At 42.0% G+C, this 24,189-nt stretch overlaps 1 protein-coding gene across 2 annotated transcripts in view; it reads left to right on the forward strand.

Annotated features, from left to right (window-relative positions):
• The window catches only part of LOC124613908 (protein FAM50 homolog), a 103,969-nt gene that overhangs the window by 12,466 nt on the left and 67,314 nt on the right, over positions 1-24,189 (forward strand). For both annotated transcript variants that reach the window (XR_006979652.1, XM_047142659.1), the window contains exon 2: positions 21,984-22,191. Coding sequence is in view for 1 of the 2 variants with exons in the window: in XM_047142659.1 (XP_046998615.1) it covers positions 22,012-22,191 (180 nt within the window). In the remaining variant the exon portion in view is untranslated. The remainder of the gene's footprint in view (positions 1-21,983; positions 22,192-24,189) is intronic.

Raw genomic sequence — 24,189 nt, forward strand, 5'->3', positions numbered from 1 at the left:
CAAAACAGTTTTCTTCGCCACTCGATTAGTGGGATCCCTGCTGATCTTCCGGCACATGCTGTCACTCAATAAATTGTACATTTTATCAAGGTATTTGTCCCAAGACAGTAAAATAGTAGCATTACCTTTATCTGCTGGGAGTACCACCGTCTTGAGTATCCAGGCGAAGCTTGCACAGAGCAGCCCTCTCTGCCACAGATATATTGCTCCTTTGTGGGCGAGCCTTCATAATTGCACGGCATGTTTCACGTCTTATTTCCTCTGCTGAATCTGGGGGAAGTGGTCGAACAGCTTCTTCAGTGGCGCTGATAAACGAAGGCAATGGCAGAACCTGTGGCATGGGTGCAAAATTCAGTCCCTTACTCAAAACCATCATCGTAGCATCGTCCAAATCTCTACCTGTCATATTAATAACAGGGCGTCGAATAACAGTTTCTCGCTGTGATGTTGTCTTCAGTCGACTAAATTTTGCAGTCTGTCGGGATGTGGCCACCTCACGAATCCAGTTTGATTTGGCCCAAGTTGTACCATCAATCCAATTCCAAGAATCATAGGGTATCTCCACAGACACCTTCAGGTGCAGGCGATAAAGTTCTTCAGAAACCAGGTCTAATTTTCGGCGAGTAAAGTGGAACCTCTCCTTAACAATAGCAGAACCAGCTTTTGTTAAAATCTTATTCATAGACGTCGTTTTTATAAAACGTACTAATCTGGCAAACTTCAGAATTATGCCCTGGTCACGGCACCTTAGTAAAAAACTTAAAGACCTCAGTAATCTCTCTCTCAAGTGTCGAAGCTTATCCAGTCGTCGAACACATAAAGCCATCTCCTCCCCGCAAAGGTGCTTGATGTGCATCTTCAGGTTTTGGCGGCGCAAAGACTGTTCCATTAAGTTTCGGGTGTGCAGCCAGCCGCAAGAAATCTCCTTCTTCTTCTAATATTTCGGCTGTATAACGTTCAGCCATCTTCAGAGTGAGCCGCAAGACTGCCGCTCCAGTGCTCGCTTCGTCCCTTTATACTCGTGTACCGCGCGACTGCGCATGCGGCCACAGATTGCGATTGAAATTCGCAGTCGCGCGGTACACGAGTATAAAGGGACGAAGCGAGCACTGGAGCGGCAGTCTTGCGGCTCACTCTGAAGATGGCTGAACGTTATACAGCCAAAATATTAGAAGAAGAAGGAGATTTCTTGCGGCTGCACACCTGGAACTTAATGGAACAATGTACACACACACACACACACACACACACACACACACACACACGACCACAGTCTCTCACTTCATTTGAGCACCCAAACTGTCTCTTTTAGTTCATTGCACTGAAAAGACACTGTTTTCAGCTCTGATCTGTTTACAGTTCTGACCTACAGGTCAACCACAAATACTGTAGGAACATTTTTCAGTGGATGTGCCCTGTAGTGTTGAATGTGGACTGCAAGTGTAAGTAGCATTTTTGTTTTATTCTATGCCAATAAATGAAGTTAGTTAGGATATTCTTGTTTGCACCTAAGATTGCTACCATGTATGTAAACACTTCAGAAAAAAATTAAGTCTACATAACCCTCTCCCAGGACTTTGAAATATGTTCTTTTGCGATGGAGTCGTCTTTAAGCGAAGATAAGAATTACTAATTGCAATGCTAAATTCTATTCATTGTTATTTATACTTAATACTAGGACTGAAGAGTTACAGTGCACAAGATGAGGTCTCTACTGTTTCTTTGTGCAAAGTTATGATTAAAAAAAAATCAAATTTAAAGCACAGAGTGAAAAAGTGTTTCTTTTCTTTTTTTCCCCACAACATTTTTCATAAGAATTCTGAATGATGTATTCTACTTTTCATACATTATATCAAGGTAGTGACCTACATACTAGATGCATAAAAAAATAGGTTTGTAAGGCAACTCATTACTGAGTAGTAGGTCTCTGAAAATAGGTAAACTGCTGCCTGACGTATGACCAGGTACACACTCTTCAGTCTTCAAACCTGAATTTATCAAAAGTGGTTAGAGTTAGGATAGGAACATAATTGGCAGTTTTATTATTAAGAAGTGGGTATCCTTGTACCAAACATGACTAAATTCAGAAATGGTCATCTTATCACCCGATGTCAGAATGACCCACAGGTAGTTAGCAAGCTTCTACTTCTTCTTTTTCCCTTGATCTCCTTCTTGCCCTCCTCCTTGTTCTCCGTCTCTCCCTCTGCTTCTTCTTTCTCCACATATTGCCTTTTATGCCCTCTTGGTTGAAATGATTGACATTTCCACGTTTTCTCCCTATCTTCTGAAGGATCTTTGCCCAGTGGATGATAATTCATCATTAATTTTAATATTTTGTCATCTTCCATACTTGTGGCATGGTCCATCCAATTATTCTTTTATTCCTTAATCTGGTCATTTCAGCTTTTCACTGCCACTGAGAGCCTCTTCGTTGAGCACATCATGTGGGGCAGGTAAAGCAAACATACTGTTAGCATATGATGCACATATTAGTACATGTGCATCACATGCTAACAGTATGTTCACTTTACCTGCCCCCACATGATGTGCTCGACGAAGAGGCTCTCAGTGATCTTCTTACACAGCTCCCCCACCCCTTCATCCTCTGTGGTGATTTTAATGCACACAATATGCTTTGGGGCTCTGTGAGCACTTGCCCCAGGGGTAGAGCAATCGAGAGGCTTCTTCTGCCTTCCAGTGCCTATTTGCTAAATACAGGTCAAAGCACGCATTTTTGCGTTGCAACTGGGTCGTTCTCTGCCATTGATCTATCGCTTTGCTCTCCAGCCATCGCCCACACTACTAAATGGGAACTGGTTGATGACTTACACGGCAGCGATCACTTCCCCATCTGGATTCACCTGCCACATGCAGTGGAACCGGAAAGGAAACCGCTTCAATGGGTGCACGGTAGAGCCAACTGGGCCCTGTATAGTCAGCTAGCCCAGTTTCAACATCGGGTCAGTGTCCAGGAATGGGTGGATCATATTACTGAAATGATCCACCGCGCCAGTGAAGCGTCCATCCCACAGTCCACGGGACAAACAAAGCGGCAGCCTGTCCCTTGGTGGAGCGACGAATGCCGCTCTGCAATCAGGGCTAGGCGGGCAGCTCTGTGTAGGTTGAAATGCCTGCCAACTGTAGAGAACCTTGCAGCCTTTCGGGTGGCGAGGGCAAAGTGTCGTCGGATTATATGAGAGAGCAAGAAGGGGTCGTGGCAGCAGTTCCTGAACACCATTATTCGTTCTACACGAAGTTCCATTATATGGGAGACCATCAGGAGGATTTCTGGCAGAGGTGGGAGGTGCCGTATGGCTGCTATAATGTGGAATGGTACTCTCCAAACGACACCAAAAGATATTGCCCAGTCTATGGCGGCCCATTTTGCAGCTATTACTGCAACAGCCAGTCAGAATCCAGCTTTCCAGCCCCACAGAGTGGCTGCTGAGAGGAGCAGTTTTGACTTCCGCTCACCCAATACAGAAGAGTACAACTGCACATTTTCCATGTGGGAACTGGATTCTGCATTGTGTGGGGCTCGTGATACATCCCCTGGTCAGGATAGAATCCACTATAGCATGCTGCGGCACCTCACAGGGAGAAATAAAGAAATCCTCCTCCGACTTTTTAATCTTGTTTGGATGTCAAGTCACTTCCCCGACTCATGGCGTGAAGCAATTTTAATTCCTCTTTTAAAACCTGGGAAAGACCGCACATGCCCAGGTAGTTACCGTAGTGTTGCCCTCACTAGCTGCAGGGGAAAGACCTTGGAGCGGATGGTCAACCGCCACCTTGTCTGGATGTTAGAATCCAGACAACTCCTTAGTCGTTTTCAGTGTGGGTTCAGGAGGTATCTCTCCACCTTTGATAACCTGACCCTCCTGGAGGCGGCTATACAACAGGCTTTCCTGCGCCAGCATCACCTGTTGGGAATATTTTTTGACATTGAAAAGGCATACGACACTACTTAGAGGCATCGTATCATCAGGCAGCTCCACAAATGGGGTTTTCGTGGATGTCTTCCCAATTTTATTTGGTCCATCCTGTCGCCACGTTATTTTCGGTACTGAGTCGGAGACGTACTGTCTGGTTGCTTTGAACAAGAGAACGGTGTCCCTCAAGGTAGTGTTTTAAGTGTGATGGTCTGTGCCATTGCTATTAATAGTATTACATCTGTCATGAAAAGTCCTGTGCAGTGTTCCTTGTTTATGGACGATTTCTCTGTATTTTGCTCTTCTTCAAGCCTTGCAACGACGACCCGTCAGTTGCAACTCACTCTGCAACGTTTGGATGAATGGGCACAGAAGAGTGGTTTTAAGTTTTCAACTGATAAGTCAGTGTGTGTTCTTTTTAACCGTTCTCGTTCCATTTTTGGCTTGCCTGCATTGAGGATGCGGGACACCGTTCTGAATTTTAAAGACACAGTGAAGTTTCTGAGCCTCACTTTTGATTCTAAGCTTACGTGGCTGCCACACACTAAGGAACTGAAAAAACGGTCTCTTAAGGTGCTGTCTATTTTAAAATGTCTTAGTCACCACACATGGGGAGCAGACAGGACTTGTCTGCTCCGGTTTTACAGAGCCTTCGTGCGGTCCCGGCTTGATTATGGATGCACGGTGTATGGGTCTGCAAGACCCACTTATTTAAAGTTGTTGGATGTGGTGCACCATCAGGGGATTCGGTTGGCCACTGGGGCGTTCAGAACGAGCCCTATACCGAGCCTCTGTGCAGAGGCAGGTGAACCGCCACTTCACCTCTGGCGGCATCTACTAATGGTGCGCCAGGCTTATAAAACATTATCCACACCATACACACTTGCATACCACACTGTTGCTCGGCCTCCTCCTGAAAGGCTTTTTTGCAACCAGCAACGAGCAACAAGGTCCTATGGGATTCGTGCAAAGGATTGCATTTTAGAGATGGGTGTGGCCAGTTTTCATGTTTCACGTCAAGGTTGAAGCAGATATCCACCTTGGCTCCTCCAGAGGCCCAGACTGATTTTAGATTTGGCCAATTTTAAGAAAGACAGTACATCAGAGTTTACTTTCAAATCTTTGTTTTTTAATATTTTAGATAGGCATCATGATTTTACAGTAGTCTACACTGATGGATCCCAACAGGGGGATTTTCTTGGCTGCTCAGTACTGTTCCCCGAATGTGTCATCAGGATTCTCCTTCCCCAGGAATACACTGTTTTTTCCACAGAACTTCACGCGATCCTGAAGGCATTGGAGCAGATACGGTGTACTCAGGGCAAACACTTTCTAATTTGCTGTGACTCACTGAGTGCATTACAGTCACTGCAGAACCTGTACCCAGCGGAGAAGTTGGAACAGCTGATTTACGACCAACTGTACATCCTCCAACGACAGAGCAAGCAAGTGTCCTTTTGCTGGGTGCCAGGGCATGTGGACATACGAGGAAATGAACAAGCTGATCGAGCTACCAAGGACGCCTGCAGGTTCCCGGAGGTGACACAATGTTCTATTCCTTTGCAAGGTGTTGTTTCTGTGCTGCGGCGGAAGTCTGTGTAATTGTGGGAGGAAGAATGGCTGGCGGCGAGGGAAAATAAGCTGCGGTTGGTGAAACCCACCATCCAGCCGTGGTGTTCCTCCTGCTGGTCACCTAGGCGGGACGAAGTGACCCTTACACATCTTCGCATAGGGTACTGTCCTCTTACGCATGCCTTCTTACTACGGCGAGAGGAACCCCCACTGTGTGATGCCTATGGCGTATGAATCACTGTACACCACATTTTAGTTGAGTGTGATTTATATCATTCTGTCAGGGCGGAAGTTAATATTAGTGGGGATCTGCTCTCGATGTTAGCCGATGACGAGGCGAGTGTCAAGAATGTTCTAAGGTACTGTGATGTTTCTGGGCTTCAGCCTAAAATTTTAGGTTGGAATGTTTAGTGTGTTGCTGAGTGACTGACCAGTCCTTTTTATTCTTGTAATAGGCCAGTTCCAAACATGTGCTATGTGTTTCATTTTAATGCCTTCCCCTAAGTTCTCTTGCAGTTCTCCTCTTTACATGCTGATTTCCGCTTTGCTACTGTTGATGTGCACACTGCCTATGTAGACTGTCACCTTTAATTTTAGTCTTATTTTTGCACTTGCTGCATTTTAGTGACACTCGTCCGTTATTGTTTCCGTTCGGGCACTAAAGACTACACTGTTGAGCGCCCATAACACCATATCCATCCATCCATTTTCACTGCCAGTTCTCCTTTGATGCCAGCATTCCTCCTGCTATTGAGTAGTGTGTACCAAACCATTCTTCTTACCAGTTGCATCTCTTGTGCGCTTTATTCATTTCTTTTTGTAACAGGCCATAACTCTCTTGCATATGTCATGGCTGGCAGGCTAGTGACATAGTTTTGTAGAACGTAATTAGGGTGTCCTTTCTTACTTTAGTTCTGAGGGTTCTATAGATTGTTCTGTTAATGTAGTTAAATATTTCTACTTTCTTTTGTATGTCCATGTATGTCATAAATAAGTAACCAGTCTTTCCTAAGTAGGTTGAACATGTTTACTTGTTCTGTTTACTGATCATTTATTATTATTTTGCTGGGATTTAGCTCCTGCTGCCTGAAAGCCAAAACTTTTGTTTTCTTTGAAGAGAATAATAGATTACACAACTTACCTGTCGAGGATAAAATATAAGAGCTGCTTGGAGTGTGTTCTCAGTGTCAACAGTCACACTGTGATCGTCAGCAAAGAGTATGTCGTAGAATGATTCCTTTAGTTGAAGTCATAAATATAAAAACTTGATTTACTTTTCCGTTGCCTCAGTACATCATCAATATAAATATTAAAAAAGGGACACAAACTGCATCCTTGTCTTACTCCTAAATTTATCTTGGTCTTATTTTTCCTTTTCTGCAGTGATGATTATTGACATACTTTCTTCTACCTTTATTACGGGCGGACATATTCTTCTTTTGTACATCATCTCCCATAGTTCATCTCTACAGCATTAATTTATCAAAAGCTTTCACATAGTTTATGTCTGTGCACAATTAAATTTCTGAAAGCCTGTTTGTTCTTCTAGAAAAATATTTTCAGCTGTTAGTGCTAGTCACCTTATTACTATTTAAGAATATATTTTATACACCTTATTTAGCAGAGACATTCCTGTGTCATTTTTGTAATTACTTCTGTGTCCTTTCTTGTAAACTGGCATTATTGTAGCCACCTACTTTTGTCTGCTGGAATCTTCTTATTGGCAGCTGTTGTGAGTCAGTGTGTTGGAAAAGCTCCCAATAGTCATCTACCTGTTGTACCAGTACCAAAGGTACCTCCTCTGCAGAAAGTACGGGATCTATCATTATTCATCCATTTGACTGCGAGTGGCATTTCAGTGGTAGTGTGGATGGGGACCAGGAAGGGCTCAAGGTGTTATACCAATCTCCCCAACCAACAAGTTTGAGGTGCTATCTTTAACTGTAACTGAAACAGAGCCAGTGAGATTCACTTCACCTCTTGTGGGGAAATCTGTTTTGTACAGCATCAAGAGGGGGCAGACGATAAAGGACAGGGGTCTATTAATCATAGGCATTTCAAACGTATGGTGAATGATGACACATCTTAGGGAAATCGCAGCAAGGGACGGGAAAGGACACTAGGTGCACTCAGTGAGAAAGTCAGGGCTTCATTCAGTGTGTTGAAGAGACTGTTCCGGCAGCCACAGCCATTGACGGAACAGGAAGCAACAACTGCATATTGTGGTACATGCTGTAACAAATGATGCCTATCATCTGGACTCCAAGGTTGTACTTGGATCATTCCAGTGAGTAGCAGAGAAGGTTGAGAAGACCAGCCTTGTGCATGGAGTTTCAACAAAGCTCACAATTTGCAGCATTGTCCTCAGAACTGATTGTAACCCTTGGTTTTGAGTCGAGTTTAAGGACTGAACCAGAGACTTCAGAAGGTCTGTGACAAGCTAGGCTGTGACTTCGTGGACTTGCACCATGGGATTGAGAACCGTAGGACCCCCTAAAAGGGTCAGGTGTGCACTACTCATCAGAGGCTGTTACCGAGGTAGCCATCTACATGTGGGGTGCACAAAGGAATTTTTAGATTAGGGACCCTCCATATCAGATCCAGGTACCGATAGCTGTAGGAAACCCAAATGTATCAGTACAAGATCAAAAGAAACGCCTGTGGCATATCAGAGTATTAAAAACCTAGTAGTTAACTGCCGAAGCAGTCACAACAAAGTGCCAGTGTGTCAAGTGTTCCTGAAAAGCGGTGAAGCTGGTTGAAACCTTCAATTGATAGCAGTGAGACTTTTGGGGAAAATTTGTGAGTATATCAAAGGGATAGGGTAATGGGAAATGGAGGTGGTATATTTGACATAGTAGTCAAGAAACTCTAATCCACTGAGATAGGAATTGCACCTACATGTGAGATTGTTTGGACAACACTCAATATCAGGGATGGGCGTAAACTGGTAATTGGCTCTTTCTGTCACCCACCAGACACATCTCCTGATGTAACGAGTAACTTTAGAGGGGAAAACATCAGTTCACTTGTATGTAAGTTTCCCCTATCATGCTGTAATCATTGGTGGACCCTTTAATCATCCAACAATTAATTAGGAAAATTACAGTTTCGCTAGTGGTGGGCATGGCAATAGATCCTGTGAAACATTGCTAAATGCCTTTTGTGCAAACTACCTAGAACAGATAGTTTGGAACCCCACTCATGATGGAAGTATATTAGATGTAATAGCAACCAATAGACCTGACTTCTTCAAGGATGTCCGCATCGAAACTAGTATCAATCATTGTTACGTGGCTGTGGCAACAATGGTTACCAAAGGGTTACTGAGATGTTCAGTAAACTAGATAAAAAATCAGCGTGCAGTATTTTAATGAGTAACATGAAGCTTTCAGCACAAGATTAGAGAAACTATGGCTCAAGTCTAAGAGAATAGTTGACTATGCACGGGATAGATGCGTACCCAGTAGAATAGTTCAGATTGGGATGAACCATCCATGGTATATAGTCACTGTAAAGAAACTTCTAAAGAAACAGAGATTACTGCAAAATAGGTGTAAAACAAAGCATAGGACTATAGATACATGGATGCAGAATGAAACACATTTGATTGTCAAGAGGGCAATGCATGAAGCCTTCGGTGATGACCGTAGCTGAGTATTGTCAAATAATCTTTCACAAAACCCAAAGAAATTCTGGTTGTATGTAAAGGCTGTTAGTGGCACCTGAGTTAGTATCCAGGACCTAGCGAATGAGCCAGAAACTGAAATTGAGGACAATAAATCAAAAGCTGAAATGCTTAACTCTGTTTTCAAATATTCATTTACAAAGTAAAATCCAGGAGAATTGCTCCAATTCAATCCTCATTGAATTCAGTATTAGTGTCATTAATGTTGAGAAACAGCTGAAGTCGTAAAAAATTAAATAAAGCTCAAGGACCAAATGGAATCCCCATCAGATTCTGTATTGAATTTGTGGCAATGTTAGCTACTCGTCTAAGTATAATCTATCATAGAGCCCTCGAACAAAAAACCATGCACATTTCTTGGAGAAAGGCATAGGTCATACCCGTCTACAAGAAGGGTGGTAGAAGTGATCCACAAAACTACCATCCAATATCCTTTACATCAATTTGTTGTAGAATCTTAGAACATATTCTGAGCTCAAATAGAATGAGGTGTGAAACTTCCTGGCAGATTAAAGATGTGTTCCGGACCGAGACTCGAACTTGGGACCTTTGCTTTTCGCGGGCAAGTGCTCTACCAACTGAGCTACCCAAGCACGACTCAGCTCTGTCCTCACAGCTTTACTTCTACCAGTACCTCGTCTCCTAGCTTCCAAACTTAACAGAAGCTCTCCTGCGAGCCTGCAGAACTAGCACTCCTGAAAGAAAGTATATTGCGGAGACATGGCTTAGCCACAGCCTGGGGGATGTTTCCAGAATGAGATTTGCACTCTGCAGCGGAGTGTGCGCTGATATGAAACTTCCTGGCAGATTAAAACTATGTGCCGGACCGAGACTCAAACTCAGGACCTTTGCCTTTCGCGGGCAAGTGCTCTACCAACTGAGCTATCCAAGCACGACTCACGCCCCGTTCTCACATCTTTACTTCTGCCAGTACCTTGTCTCCTACCTTCCAAACTTAACTTTCTTTCAGGAGTGCTAGTTCTGCAGGTTCGTAGGAGAGCTTCTGTAAAGTTTAGAAGGTAGGAGATGAAGTATTGGCAGAAGTAAAGCTGTGAGGACAGGGCGTGAGTCATGCTTGGGTAGCTCAGTTGGTAGAGCACTTGCCCGCGAAAGGCAAAGGTCCTGAGTTCGAGTCTCGGTCCGGCACACAGTTTTAATCTGCCAGGAAGTTTCATATCAGCGCACACTCCGCTGTAGAGTGAAAATCTCATTCTGGAAACATCCCCCAGGCTGTGGCTAAGCCATGTCTCCGCAATATCCTTTCTTTCAGGAGTGCTAGTTCTGCAGGTTCGTAGGAGAGCTTCTGTTAAGTTTAGAAGGTAGGAGATGAGGTACTGGCAGAAGTAAAGCTGTGAGGACGGGGCGTGAGTCGTGCTTGGGTAGCTCAGTTGGTAGAGCACTTGCCCGCGAAAGGCAAGGGTCCCAAGTTCGAGTCTCGGTCCGGCACACAGTTTTAATCTGCCAGGAAGTTTCATATCAGTGCACACTCCACTGCAGAGTGAAAATCTCATTCTAGAATGAGGTGTCTTGAATAGAATGACCTCCTCCATGCCAAGCAGAATGCATGCTGACAACATCAATCATGTGAAACCCAACTTGCACTTTTCTCACATGACATACTGAAAGCTTTGCATCAAGGTAGTCAGGTGCATGCAGAATTTCTTGATTTCCAAAAAGCATTTGACTCAGTGCCAACAGCCTTGCTGCAGTGGTAACACCGGTTCCCATCAGATTACTGAAGTTAAGCACTGTCAGGCTAGGCGAGCACTTGGATTGGTGACCATCTGGTCTGCCGAGCACTGTTGGCAAACAGGGTGCACTTAGCTCTTGTGAGGCAAACTGAGGAGCTGCTTGATTGAGAAGTAGTAGCTCTGGTCTCAGAAACTGACATATGGCCAGGAGAGCGGTGTGCTGACCACATGCGCTTCCATATCCACATCCAGTGTCGCCTGTGGGGTGAGGATGACATGGCAGCCGGTCAGTACCGTTGGGCCTTCGTCGCCTGTTCGGGCAAAGTTTTTTATTATTATTATTATTATTTAATTCAGTACCACACCTACACTTATTGTCAAAAGTTCGATCATATGGGGTATCAAGTGAAATTTATGACTGGATTGAGGACTCTTTGGTAGGGAGCACACAACAAGTTATCTCGGATGGGGAGTCGTCATCATGTGTAGAAATAACTTTTGGTGTACCCCAGGGAAATGTGTTGGGACCCTTCCTGTTCATATGTTTTATATTAATGACTTGGCAAACAATATAAATAGTAACCTCGGAGGTTTTGCAGATGATACATTTATCTATAATGAAGTACTGTCTGAAAGAAGCTGCATAAATATTCATTCAGATCTTGATAAGATTTCAAAGTGGTACAGAGATTGACAACTTGCTCTAAATGTTCAGAAATATAAAATTGTTCACTTAAAAAATGAAAAAAAGTAGTGTGCTATGACTATAATATCAATGAGTCACAGTTGGAATAGGTCACCTCAATCAAATACATGGGCGTAACACTTTTTAGGGGTATGAAATGGAACTATCACAGAGGTTGACTTGTGGGTAAAGCAGATGATAGACTTCGATTTATTGGTAGAAGACTGGGGAAGTGCAATCAGTCTACAAAGGAGAATGCTTACAAATCACTTGTGTGACTGGTTCTAGAATATTGCTCAAGTGTGTGGGACCCATATCAAATAGGACTAACAGAGGATATTGAACATGTACAGAGAAGGACAGTACTTTTGGTCACGCAATTGTTTGACCCATGAGAGAATGTTACAGTGATGCTTAGACTCTTGAAGATAGAAGTAAACTATCCCAAGAAAGTCTACTAACAAAGTTTCAAGAACTGGCATTAAAGGAATTACTCTAGGAATATACTACAACCCTCTATGTATCTCTCATATATGTATCATGAGGACAAGATTAGAATAATTACAGCATGCACAGAGGAATTCAGTTAGTTGTTCTTCCCGCACTCCATATGTGAATGGAATGGGAAGAAATGTAATAACTGATACTGTAGGGCATACCCTCTGCTATGCACTTTGTGGTGGTTTGCAGAGTTTGGATGTAGATGTTGTTGTCTGTTCCTCTTCTTCAAGTATATTTCCATACAGATTTTTGTATATAAAAACAAAGATGAGGTGACTTACCGAACGAAAGCGCTGGCAGGTCGATAGACACACAAACAAACACAAACATACACACAAAATTCAAGCTTTCGCAACAAACTGTTGCCTCATCAGGAAAGAGGGAAGGAGAGGGGAAGACGAAAGGAAGTGGGTTTTAAGGGAGAGGGTAAGGAGTAATTCCAATCCCGGGAGCGGAAAGACTTACCTTAGGGGGAAAAAAGGACAGGTATACACTCGCACACACGCACATATCCATCCACACATACAGACACAAGCAGACATATTTAAAGACAGAGAGTTTGGGCAGAGATGTCAGTCGAGGCAGAAGTGTAGAGGCAAAGAGGTTGTTGAAAGACAGGTGAGGTATGAGTGGCGGCAACTTGAAATTAGCGGAGATTGAGGCCTGGCGGATGACGAGAAGAGAGGATATACTGAAGGGCAAGTTCCCATCTCCGGAGTTCGGATAGGTTGGTGTTGGTGGGAAGTATCCAGATAACCCGGACGGAGTAACACTGTGCCAAGATGTGCTGGCTGTGCACCAAGGCATGTTTAGCCACAGGGTGATCCTCATTACCAACAAACACTGTCTGCCTGTGTCCATTCATGCGAATGGACAGTTTGTTGCTGGTCATTCCCACATAGAATGCATCACAGTGTAGGCAGGTCAGTTGGTAAATCACGTGGGTGCTTTCACACGTGGCTCTGCCTTTGATCGTGTACACCTTCCGGGTTACAGGACTGGAGTAGGTGGTGGTGGGAGGGTGCATGGGACAGGTTTTGCATCGGGGGCGGTTACAAGGATAGGAGCCAGAGGGTAGGGAAGGTGGTTTGGGGATTAGCCTCATTTTCATAATCTGCCACCACAATACCACTCCTTTTAATATACTACACGCAGTTTTTTCGAAATTTTCCCGAATTTCTCCGTCTTTTAACGTGTTTTGGCGGCAACACAACCACCTAACCTTTATGCACATCGTTGTCTACCAACCCAAGTCCAACATAGCCCAGCTGTAACCAACACCTTTTCGCCTTTTTTCATTCCAGATCTCCAGTTACTTTCCGGTTCACCTTTATCTCTCCCCATATATTTTTATTTTCATTTTCATTTCACCTCATGTTACACTTTCCACCTTCTAATACCATGTCACCCTCACAACACCCCCACAATGACCCCATTAAGTTTTATTTACATTCCCTCCGCAAACATGCCTTCGCCCTAGCCAGATTACGCTCCCATATTCTATTTTCTCAGGCTTGTCTGACATTTGGCATCACCCCCAAAGGCCTCACACTTAAAGTTCCCATCTCTGGCTGCAACCCTTCCTTCCATCAGTCCCTATACCAGTTCCAAACTGAACAATCCATTGCCCTCACCCACCTAATCCTTCACCTACACATCAACTCAGCCAATGAACACACCCGTCAGCTCCTATCCTTAATAAAAGTCCTTAATCTTTCCTCTCCCACATCCACACCGGCTGTTCAGAGCATCCTCCTAAAGGCCAACAGTAAATTAGAACAGCATGCCACCCTCCACCTCAAAAAACTATCCAATCTCCTGGTTTCCCACCTCCGGAAAGGCATCTCACTCACCCTTCACAACCTTTCCAGCAAACCTCAACCTCCTCTCATTGCACACAAACCCAGTCTTTCCCATCTACTCAATCTCCCACTTCCAGCTCCACTCCCTCCAAAACCTCAAAGTTCCGATCAACGCAATCTGGAACCACAACGCCCTAATTCAGTAGTTAACCTTTCCTCCAAACCTCTCTCCCAATCCGAAACCTCTGTCCTATCCAAAGGCCTCACCTTCAGCCCCACTCCCAGATTCAACCAAACAGCCCTCGTCAAAGATTTACTGTCCTACACTCGTACTCTCTGCTGGAAGTATCACTTTGCCACGAAGAAAAATGATCCTAATCCTACTCCTAATGATCCGACTCCTCAAGACACCATCCAAATTGAACCCTGCCTGGAACAGTTCCGTCCTCCGTCACAGCGGGACCCACCTCCTCTTCCTCAAAATCACCCTCTCCAAACCTTCCAGGAATTTCTGACTTCCAGCCTTGCATCTCAATCCTTCTTAAAAAACCTTAATCCTACACCCAACATCACCACTGCTGAAGCCCAGGCTATCCGTGATCTGAAGGCTGACCGATCCATCGTCATTCTTCCGGCGGACAGGGTTCCACGACCATGGTACTTGATCATCGGGAGTATGTGGCTGAGGGACTGCGTCAGCTTTCAGACAACACCACATACAAAGTTTGCCAAGGTAACCCCATTCCCGATGTCCAGGCGGAGCTTCAAGGAATCCTCAGAACGTTAGGCCCCCTGCAAAACCTTTCACCTGACTCCATCAACCTCCTGACCCCACCGACACCCCGCACCCCTACCTTCTACCTTCTTCCTAAAATCCACAAACCCAATCATCCCGGCCGCCCCATTGTAGCTGGTTACCAAGCCCCCACAGAACGTATCTCTGCCTACGTAGATCAACACCTTCAACCCATTACATGCAGTCTCCCATCCTTCATCAAAGACACCAACCACTTCCTTGAACGCCTGGAATCCTTACCCAATCTGTTACCCCCGGAAACCATCCTTGTAACCATTGATGCCACGTCCTTATACACAAATATTCCGCACGTCCAGGGCCTCGCTGCGATGGAGCATTTCCTTTCACGCCGATCACCTGCCACCCTACCTAAAACCTCTTTCCTCATTACCTTAGCCAGCTTCATCCTGACCCACAACTTCTTCACTTTTGAAGGCCAGACATACCAACAATTAAAGGGAACAGCCATGGGTACCAGGATGGCCCCCTTGTACGCCAACCTATTCATGGGTCGCTTAGAGGAAGCCTTCTTGGTTACCCAAGTCTTCCAACCCAAAGTTTGGTACAGATTTATTGATGACATCTTCATGATCTGGACTCACAGTGAAGAAGAACTCCAGAATTTCCTCTCCAACCTCAACTCCTTTGGTTCCATCAGATTCACCTGGTCCTACTCCAAATCCCATGCCACTTTCCTTGATGTTGACCTCCACCTGTCCAATGGCCAACTTCACACGTCCGTCCACATCAAACCCACCAACAAGCAACAGTACCTCCATTAAGACAGCTGCCACCCATTCCACATCAAACGGTCACTTCCCTACAGCCTAGGTCTTCGTGGCAAACGAATCTGCTCCAGTCCGGAATCCCTGAATCATTACACCAACAACCTGAAAACAGCTTTCGCATCCCACAACTACCCTCCCGACCTGGTACAGAAGCAAATAACCAGAGCCACTTCCTCGTCCCCTCAAACCCAGAATCCCCCACAGAAGAACCACAAAAGTGCCCCACTTGTGACAGGGTACTTTCCGGGACTGGACCAGACTCTGAATGTGGCTCTCCAGCAGGGATACGACTTCCTCAAATCCTGCCCTGAAATGAGATCCATCCTTCATGAAATCCTCCCCACTCCGCCAAGAGTGTCTTTCCGCCGTCCACCTAACCTTCGTAACCTGTTAGTTCATCCCTATGAAATCCCCAAACCACCTTCCCTACCCTCTGGCTCCTATCCTTGTAACCGCCCCCGATGCAAAACCTGTCCCATGCACCCTCCCACCACCACCTACTCCAGTCCTGTAACCCGGAAGGTGTACACGATCAAAGGCAGAGCCACGTGTGAAAGCACCCACGTGATTTACCAACTGACCTGCCTACACTGTGATGCATTCTATGTGGGAATGACCAGCAACAAACTGTCCATTCGCATGAATGGACACAGGCAGACAGTGTTTGTTGGTAATGAGGATCACCCTGTGGCTCAACATGCCTTGGTGCACAGCCAGCACATCTTGGCACAGTGTTACTCCGTCCGGGTTATCTGGATACTTCCCACCAACACCAACCTATCCGAACTCCCGGAGATGGGAACTTGCCCTTCAGTATATCCTCTCTTCTCGTCATCCGCCAGGCCTCAATCTCCGCTAATTTCAAGTTGCCGCCACTCATACCTCACCTGTCTTTCAACAACCTCTTTGCCTCTACACTTCTGCCTCGACTGACATCTCTGCCCAAACTCTCTGTCTTTAAATATGTCTGCTTGTGTCTGTATGTGTGGATGGATATGTGCGTGTGTGCGAGTGTGTACCTGTCCTTTTTTCCCCCTAAGGTAAGTCTTTCCGCTCCCGGGATTGGAATTACTCCTTACCCTCTCCCTTAAAACCCACTTCCTTTCGTCTTCCCCTCTCCTTCCCTCTTTCCTGATGAGGCAACAGTTTGTTGCGAAAGCTTGAATTTTGTGTGTATGTTTGTGTTTGTTTGTGTGCCTATCGACCTGCCAGCGCTTTCGTTCGGTAAGTCACCTCATCTTTGTTTTTATATATAATTTTTCCCACGTGGAATGTTTCCTTCTATTATATTGATATCATACATATTTTTGTTTACGTGGTCTCCTGTTGTCCAGAGTTTCTTGTTGTAGTCCATGTCTTACATGTTACTTTTCTTGTAGCATCTTTTATGTTTTATCCAAGTTCGTTATCATTTTATACTCAAATTCCTGTACATCATAGACACCATTTTCCACTTCTAAGATGAATGTATTACAGTGTTATTGGTTAATTTTACAACACAGTTCATTTGCTTCTTTAGATAGTGTTTCCTATCCCTCTCTGTTTTTGGCTGTCCTTTTCCACAACCATTTACCGAGCAAGGTGACGCAGTGGTTAGCATGCTGGACTCACATTCAGGAGGACAACAGTTCAAACTCGCATCCGGTCATCCTGATTTAGATTTTTCGTGATTTCCCTAAATCACTCCAGGCAAATGTCAAGATGGTTTCTTCGAAAGGGCACGGCCGACTTCCTTCCCCAACCTCCCCTAATCCGATGGGACCGATGACCTCGCTGTTTGGTCCCCTCCCCACAAATAAACCAATGGACTGCAACCATTTCTAATATGCCTCCTTAATCATCTTTGTCAGTCCATCTATATCATCATTCCAGTGGTTCATTCACGTTTTGTTCTTTTGTTGACATTGATGTCCTAGAGTCCCATCAGCTGCCTGCTTATTGCAATTTTAATATTTTATCACACAGATCATTCAGTTTCTACTCATACAGTTTCTTGATGGAATTTTCTTTCAAAAATTATGTTTTCCATTGCTTATTTTCATGATTTTTAGAAGCCTTATTCTTTGTCCTTCATGCTTTGTGCTATATCCCTGCCATTAACAAATAATTGTCAGTGTACAGTCATTCTCCAGCATACTCTCACATCTATAAACGTTACAACTATTTTCTGATAAGGAGTGAAATGGTTGAGGTGGTTTATTTACCTCCACTGTTATAGAAGGATGTTACTGCAGCATATTAAAGTATGTCAGGTAATATTTAATGCTCTGCATGTAGTGTCCATTGAAGTGAATCTAATGTATCAATATTAGTAATTTAAACAGTGTAAAATTTGCACAATTCATATCTTCAGTAATGTATTTGTCTGATGATCATTTTACAATGAAGCCACATCTGTCAGCTTAAAACAAATAAAACATAAGTCATACATACAGATATGTGTATATAAAGTGTGTTCAATGGTAGGTATAGTGTGTATTATGCCTGTGAGGAAGCAATCATTAAATGTGATTTGCCAGGGATTTCAATGTTTCATCATTTATGCCATAGGTGTTTATCTCATTCTTGGCAGTTTCAGTTGTAACTATTTTTGTTCTACAGCTCTTTTCTTTGAAATAATGTCATTAAATGAATGATATTTCTTCTCATAAACTTCTATTTATACATCTTGTATGGTATAACTTCTTATTAATAGCATTTGCTTTCCTCACAATAGCATACATATAATAAGTGTTGTTCCACTATTAGTAGTAGTGGTGGGTTTGTTATTGTTGCTGGTGTTGGTAATGGTAGTGGCGGTGTGTATTACTTGACCTAGATCATGTTTTACAGTGATATTAGATACTCCCTTCTTATAACGATTTAAGCAAAATATACTTGTTGTATATCAAAGCACAAAAAGCTAAATAAATGTTATACCAATTAGATAGCTACAAAATTACAGAAGTTTCCTACAAATTAGATATATTTAATAATGCAAATATCAGAAATAATTTAGAAATCAATATCTAACCAACAGAATAGCCAAATGAAATTGAGGATTTTGGATAAGGATAAAATGCCAAAACCTATCAACCATATATGAAAAATATCAGAAACACCAACAAATTATTAAACCTCATATTAAATAAAACCTCCAAAATTCCACACTTAATTAGAATTATTATGTTAAAATAATTCTTGTAACTGAACCAAGCTCCACAATACTTGTAAACAACATTATTGTCATTGGCTGGTACTGATATCCGAGTTTCCTTTTTTTTCCCCCCTGTATTTCCTTTACTGCATCACAGTTCAGGTGTAGGGATGCCTTTGATGGCATAATAGATCAATCCTGACATGAAACATAGTGCCACATAGATTTAACATAATAGAAAGTTGAGAATGTGGCAAGGACTGGCTAAATTTGCATTTCTCATTTTCCAGTTTTTGACATTCCTCCCCAAAATGTAAAATAGCAGCTGGAGTAAATATGTGCCCATAAGCAATATAGTATCAATAAACACAAAATAATTAGTCAGTCCTGACATAAGTTTGGTATCATTATCTTCAGCTAACCCATACATCTGAAATCAAGTACACAGGATGATGACGATGACGTTGGTGGTAATGCTGGTATTATTATTGTCACTTAACCTATATAGCTAATCTGAACTCCCTGACACCCACGGAAAGACGTAATACATTCATCAAAAAATCCTATAAACTGATTAAAAATATTTGGAAACACAATAATACAAAAAATGAAGACTTTATAGAATGAAAACAGAAAATAAAGCTTAATATGCAATACAAAGAACATCAAAACTTAATACAACAAAATTAAGAATCTATCTTACCTAATATTTTCCAACAAACCACCACTAATCACCACCTACTCCCTCTAGAAGGCATAACCCACCCCTGCCAATCTGCATCTAGATGACTGCTCTGCAATTCATATTTCAGTGCCTGGCAGTGTGTTCATCGAACCACTTTCATACTATTTCTCTACTGTTCCGCTCTCGAAGAGCACAATGGAAAAATAAACACCAGGCTATGATTTCCCTTATTTTATTACAATATCATTTTGCTCTATGTGGGGTGAACATCAGCAAAATGTTTTTGCATTCAAAGAAGAAAGTTGATGAGAGAAATTTTGTGAAAAGATCTCACCACAGTGAGAAATGCCATCTGTACTTGCTTATCATAACTGTGACATTTTTGATAATACAAAATGACCTGTCCTTTTTTGAATTTTTCCATGTCCTCTGTCAATCCTATCTTGTAGGAATTCCACAATGTACAGAAATATTCCAGAAGAGGGTGGCCGAGTATAGTGTAAACAGTCTCTTTAGTAGATATGTTGCATCTTCCGTGTGTTCTGAAATAAAACACAATCTTTGGTTCACCTTCCCTATAACATTTTCTACGTGATTGTTCCAGTTTAAGTTGTTTATAATTGTAACGCCTAGTTATTTAGCTGAATTGACAGCCTTTAGACTTGTGTGATTTATCGTGTAATCAAAATTGAACAGATTCCTTTTATTACTCATGTGGATAACTTGACAACTTTTATTGTTTAGAACCGATTGCTGCTTTTCACACCACACAGATAACATGTCTAAATCATTGTGCAACTGGTTTTGATTTTCTGATAGCTTTACTAGACAGTAAATGACAGCATCATCCGCAAACAATCTAAAAGGACTGCTCACATAGTCTCCTAATTAATTTATATAGATTAGGAGCAACAGAAGTCCATAACACTTGCTTGGGGAAGGCTGAATGTAACTTTCTGTCTTAGTTGATGACTTTCCATCAGTTATACGAACTGTGACTTTCTGACAGGAAATCATGAATTCGTCACACAGCAGAGATGATACTCCATAGGCAAGCAATTCAGTTAGAAGCCATTTGTGAGGAATTGTGTCAAAAGCTTTCTAGAAATGTGGATATATGGAATCAATTTGAGATCTCCTGTCAATAGCATTCATTACTTCACATGACTAAAGAGCTAGTTGTGTTTCACAAGAATGGTATTTTCTGAATCCATGGTGACTATGTGTCAATAAATTGTTTTCTTCGAGGTAATGCATAATGTACACACACAGTATATATTCCACAATCCTACTGCAAATAGATTTCTTGTAAGTTACAAGCTCAGGGCTCTAGATTTAAAGAAAACAAATGCGATAACCAGTCTATAACCCCCATCTCATTTGCACTGAACCCAACACAAGAATAGAAGAAGTAGGTCAACAGAATAATATTGCAGATTGCAAGCCATGATTTATCAAGCCACACATCCCTCACCCTTACGAATTGACCTCCATAAGCTGTCGTCCCAACACCACCACATGAACCCATTGCCGTTGACACTTCTCATAATCGGACAATACAACATACTTTAGCAGAAACAAGGTATTACTTGGCATTTCCTCATTCGACATGAAGCTGTTATAATTCACAGTAAGGCCCATGACAGGTTCACAAGGGCCACCTCTAGGTACAGTTAGAAATAGTAACACATACAGCATCTTTCTGGACAGAAAAATTCAACACAAGAGAACATGTCATCGAACAATACCTTTTCCTAAATGACCTTAAAGGTGACTTTCAATTACACTTGTATCATACATGCCAGAATATCAGTATATCATGAACCAAAGCTGATGCCCAGTACCAAATGTTCCTGTTAACTGTACATTTTAATATGTTGTGGTAATGAGTTCTACTAAAACTCTGGTACCTCTTAATTCCTTGTCAGATGAGTGCATTTAGCAAGGTATTTCATTATTACTAAACTTTGTTTGTATGGAAGTACTTACCAGTAAGCCCTTCCTTCATTCCTAAACAGGAAATTTTTTAGCTATCCACATTCACATCAAGAGAATGCGTGTAACAGTGTACCCTAATATTGCCATATATGGAAATGACAGCATCAAGGTGTCTCCAGGATCAATTGTATTACACGTCTCACGTGTTGGTTAGATACTGTCAGATAATGGATTCAACAGTTTTGGATACTAGATAAATATGTATTTCATAATACATTTTTAAAACATCCTTCTGAAAGCTGTCAAATAGTGTGCTACTGGCTTCTTTGAGAAGAGATTAAATGTTCTCCCAAGCATCTTCTGTTAAATTATAATTAATTTTTATGAAGCATATTTTCAGCATGATTGGAGAACACACCTGTTTTCAAATATCCTACACATGCTACAGAGAATATAATGTATGAATGTTTCTATTTGATCATCTGTAGTAACCATCTGGTCTATAAATATCTTAATAAAATTGATATTTGTCATTTTTGCTGTTACAGCAGAATATAGTAACATTTTCAAAATACATTATAATGATTATAAAGATTTCTTGATGTCAGCTGCAGTACAGCAGATAAATTGTTTTTATAAGCTGTGCAGTTGTAGTTGTAAGTGTTGTCTATAAAAAAAAGTTTGTGCAGCTCCCATTATTGCAAAATTTAACCTGTATTTGGAAGAATAACGATTGTAACTATTTATAAATCGTTTGAAACCCTTTCAGTGTCCTGAGATATTGTTGTGTAAGCATCATGGCTCACTACAAAGGAGCAGCGAGTGAAGCTGGCAGAGCAATGCAGCTTATGAAGAAAAGAGAAAAAGCTCAACAAGAAATTGAATTTCGGAAAAAGAAGATTGAGGAAGATTTGAAAATATCCAATATTGAAAATAAATTTGCTGCTCATTATGATGCTGTTGAGCAGCAGCTTAAGGTGAGTACAACGGTATTATATATTTTTTTCTATTAGCACAACATAATAAATAAATAGAAGGAAAAAACTCAGTTATATTTTGTTCCTGCTTTCTGTATCCGAATTGTATGCTTATAAATGCAGCCATTTTTATGTAATTGCCATTTAATATACAGTTTGATATCAGTGAATTTGTTGAGAGAGGAATGAGTCAAGGTTATAGCTCATATTCAGTCTGTTTATTCAACAAATGATAGGTAAACCAAGAAGAAATTTGTGGAGGTAATTAAAGTTCAGGCAGAAAAAATAAAACTTTGAGATTTGCTGTGATGATATAAGTCTGCCAGAGATGGCAAAGGACTTGGAACATCAGTTGGACAGAAAATAAATTGTAAGATTAATATCAACAAAAGTAAAGCAGTGGTAATGGAATGTGGTTGAATTAAATATGACAGTGCTGCTGGAATTATACTGCCTGACAACTAAAGTGAAACACCCAGAAGACATGATTGGATGTCAATGTAACTCCATATATTTTCACTCCTTTGGTGATTATGTAAATGATTAGAGCTACAATTCACCATGATGAGTAGAACAACCAGCAGAGTACACTAGTTTCATTCAGGTTTAATGTTGTTGCAAGGCCTCATAGGGTATAAAGGGGCATGAACAGTGCCGTGTGTTGAGTGATGACTGTGAAGTAAATTGAGATTCCACATACTCATGTGAGACAGTGCTATCTGCACCTGACTGAGTTTAAAAAATTGACTCATTGTGTGTCTTCATTTGGCCAGTTGGTCAAATTGTGCAATATCCAGATTTGAGGGCCATTTAGATGTGACAGTGCCCCAGTGTTGGACTGCATGAAAAAGTTTGGGAATGCTTACCCATCATTAAGATTCCAGGCTACCACATGTGACCACGCAAGGGAGAATTGCTGTAGTGTACATCAAGCACTTCAAAACCCTTTCACATCTTCACCTACTATCCAAGAACAAATAATGGACCCCCTGCAACTTTCTGTGTCATCTCACATCATTGGACAGGCACTAGTAGCAGCTGAATAAAGAATTTCACTCCCAAGTGTAGACTCCATTAACACCACAACACAAAAGGATAGGTTCAGATGGTGCTGTGACAAGCGAATATGGACTGCTGATAATTGTGTTGCATGGTGTTCAGTGACAAATCATGGTTCTGCACTGCCATTGATGATAATTGTCAGCAGGTGTAGCTGCGACCTGGGAAGGGGTCCCAATCTTCCAATGTTTTGGAAAAACACAACAGCGTTACTCCTATTGTCAAGGTGTGGGGGAGCCATCAGGCATGACTTCAGGTCATGGCTGGTAGTGATTGAGGAAGCTCCGACACTACATTGGTACATGACTGACATCCAGTGTCCTCGTGTTATTTCTCGTATGACAGTGTTGTGTTGTCATTTTTCAACAGGACAATGCTCATCCAAATACACCCTGGGATATCTATCTGGGAAAAACCCAGAAATTTTTTCATCTTAGGAATATCTGGGAAAAACATAGGAATTTTTCATTGTTTAATTTCGGTTAAATTTTTTAATGTTGACTAATGAGAACTGATATTCCAACAAATAGTTTTACTTTAGCCCAGTACTTCAGAAAAATACTGCAGCAGTAAAACATAAATGAGATAATAACATCAAAATATAACTTTAGTCGCAAAGGAAATGTGCCATTTACAACAACAAAACACAGTTACACAAGCATCTGCCAACAGCAAAATGTGTCAAAGACTACACAATATTTCATAACAACAAATTACTTTCAACGCAAGGCCCATGTTTTGATGAGCTTGATGTCACAACTGTTTACATTTCTTAAAAGTCCGGAAAAATATTGCGAATGGTGATTTGAGAAGTGTTACTTTCAAAGTAAATTTCCTCTTATGGATGATACATGTGAGAATGTGCAAATAATTTTTTAAATCATGGAGCATTATACTCTCATACAAAACTTAACACTTAGGACCAACCATTTAGAAAAA

The sequence above is a fragment of the Schistocerca americana genome, chromosome 4, assembly GCF_021461395.2.
Source record: "Schistocerca americana isolate TAMUIC-IGC-003095 chromosome 4, iqSchAmer2.1, whole genome shotgun sequence".
NCBI classification, from domain to species: domain Eukaryota; kingdom Metazoa; phylum Arthropoda; class Insecta; order Orthoptera; family Acrididae; genus Schistocerca; species Schistocerca americana.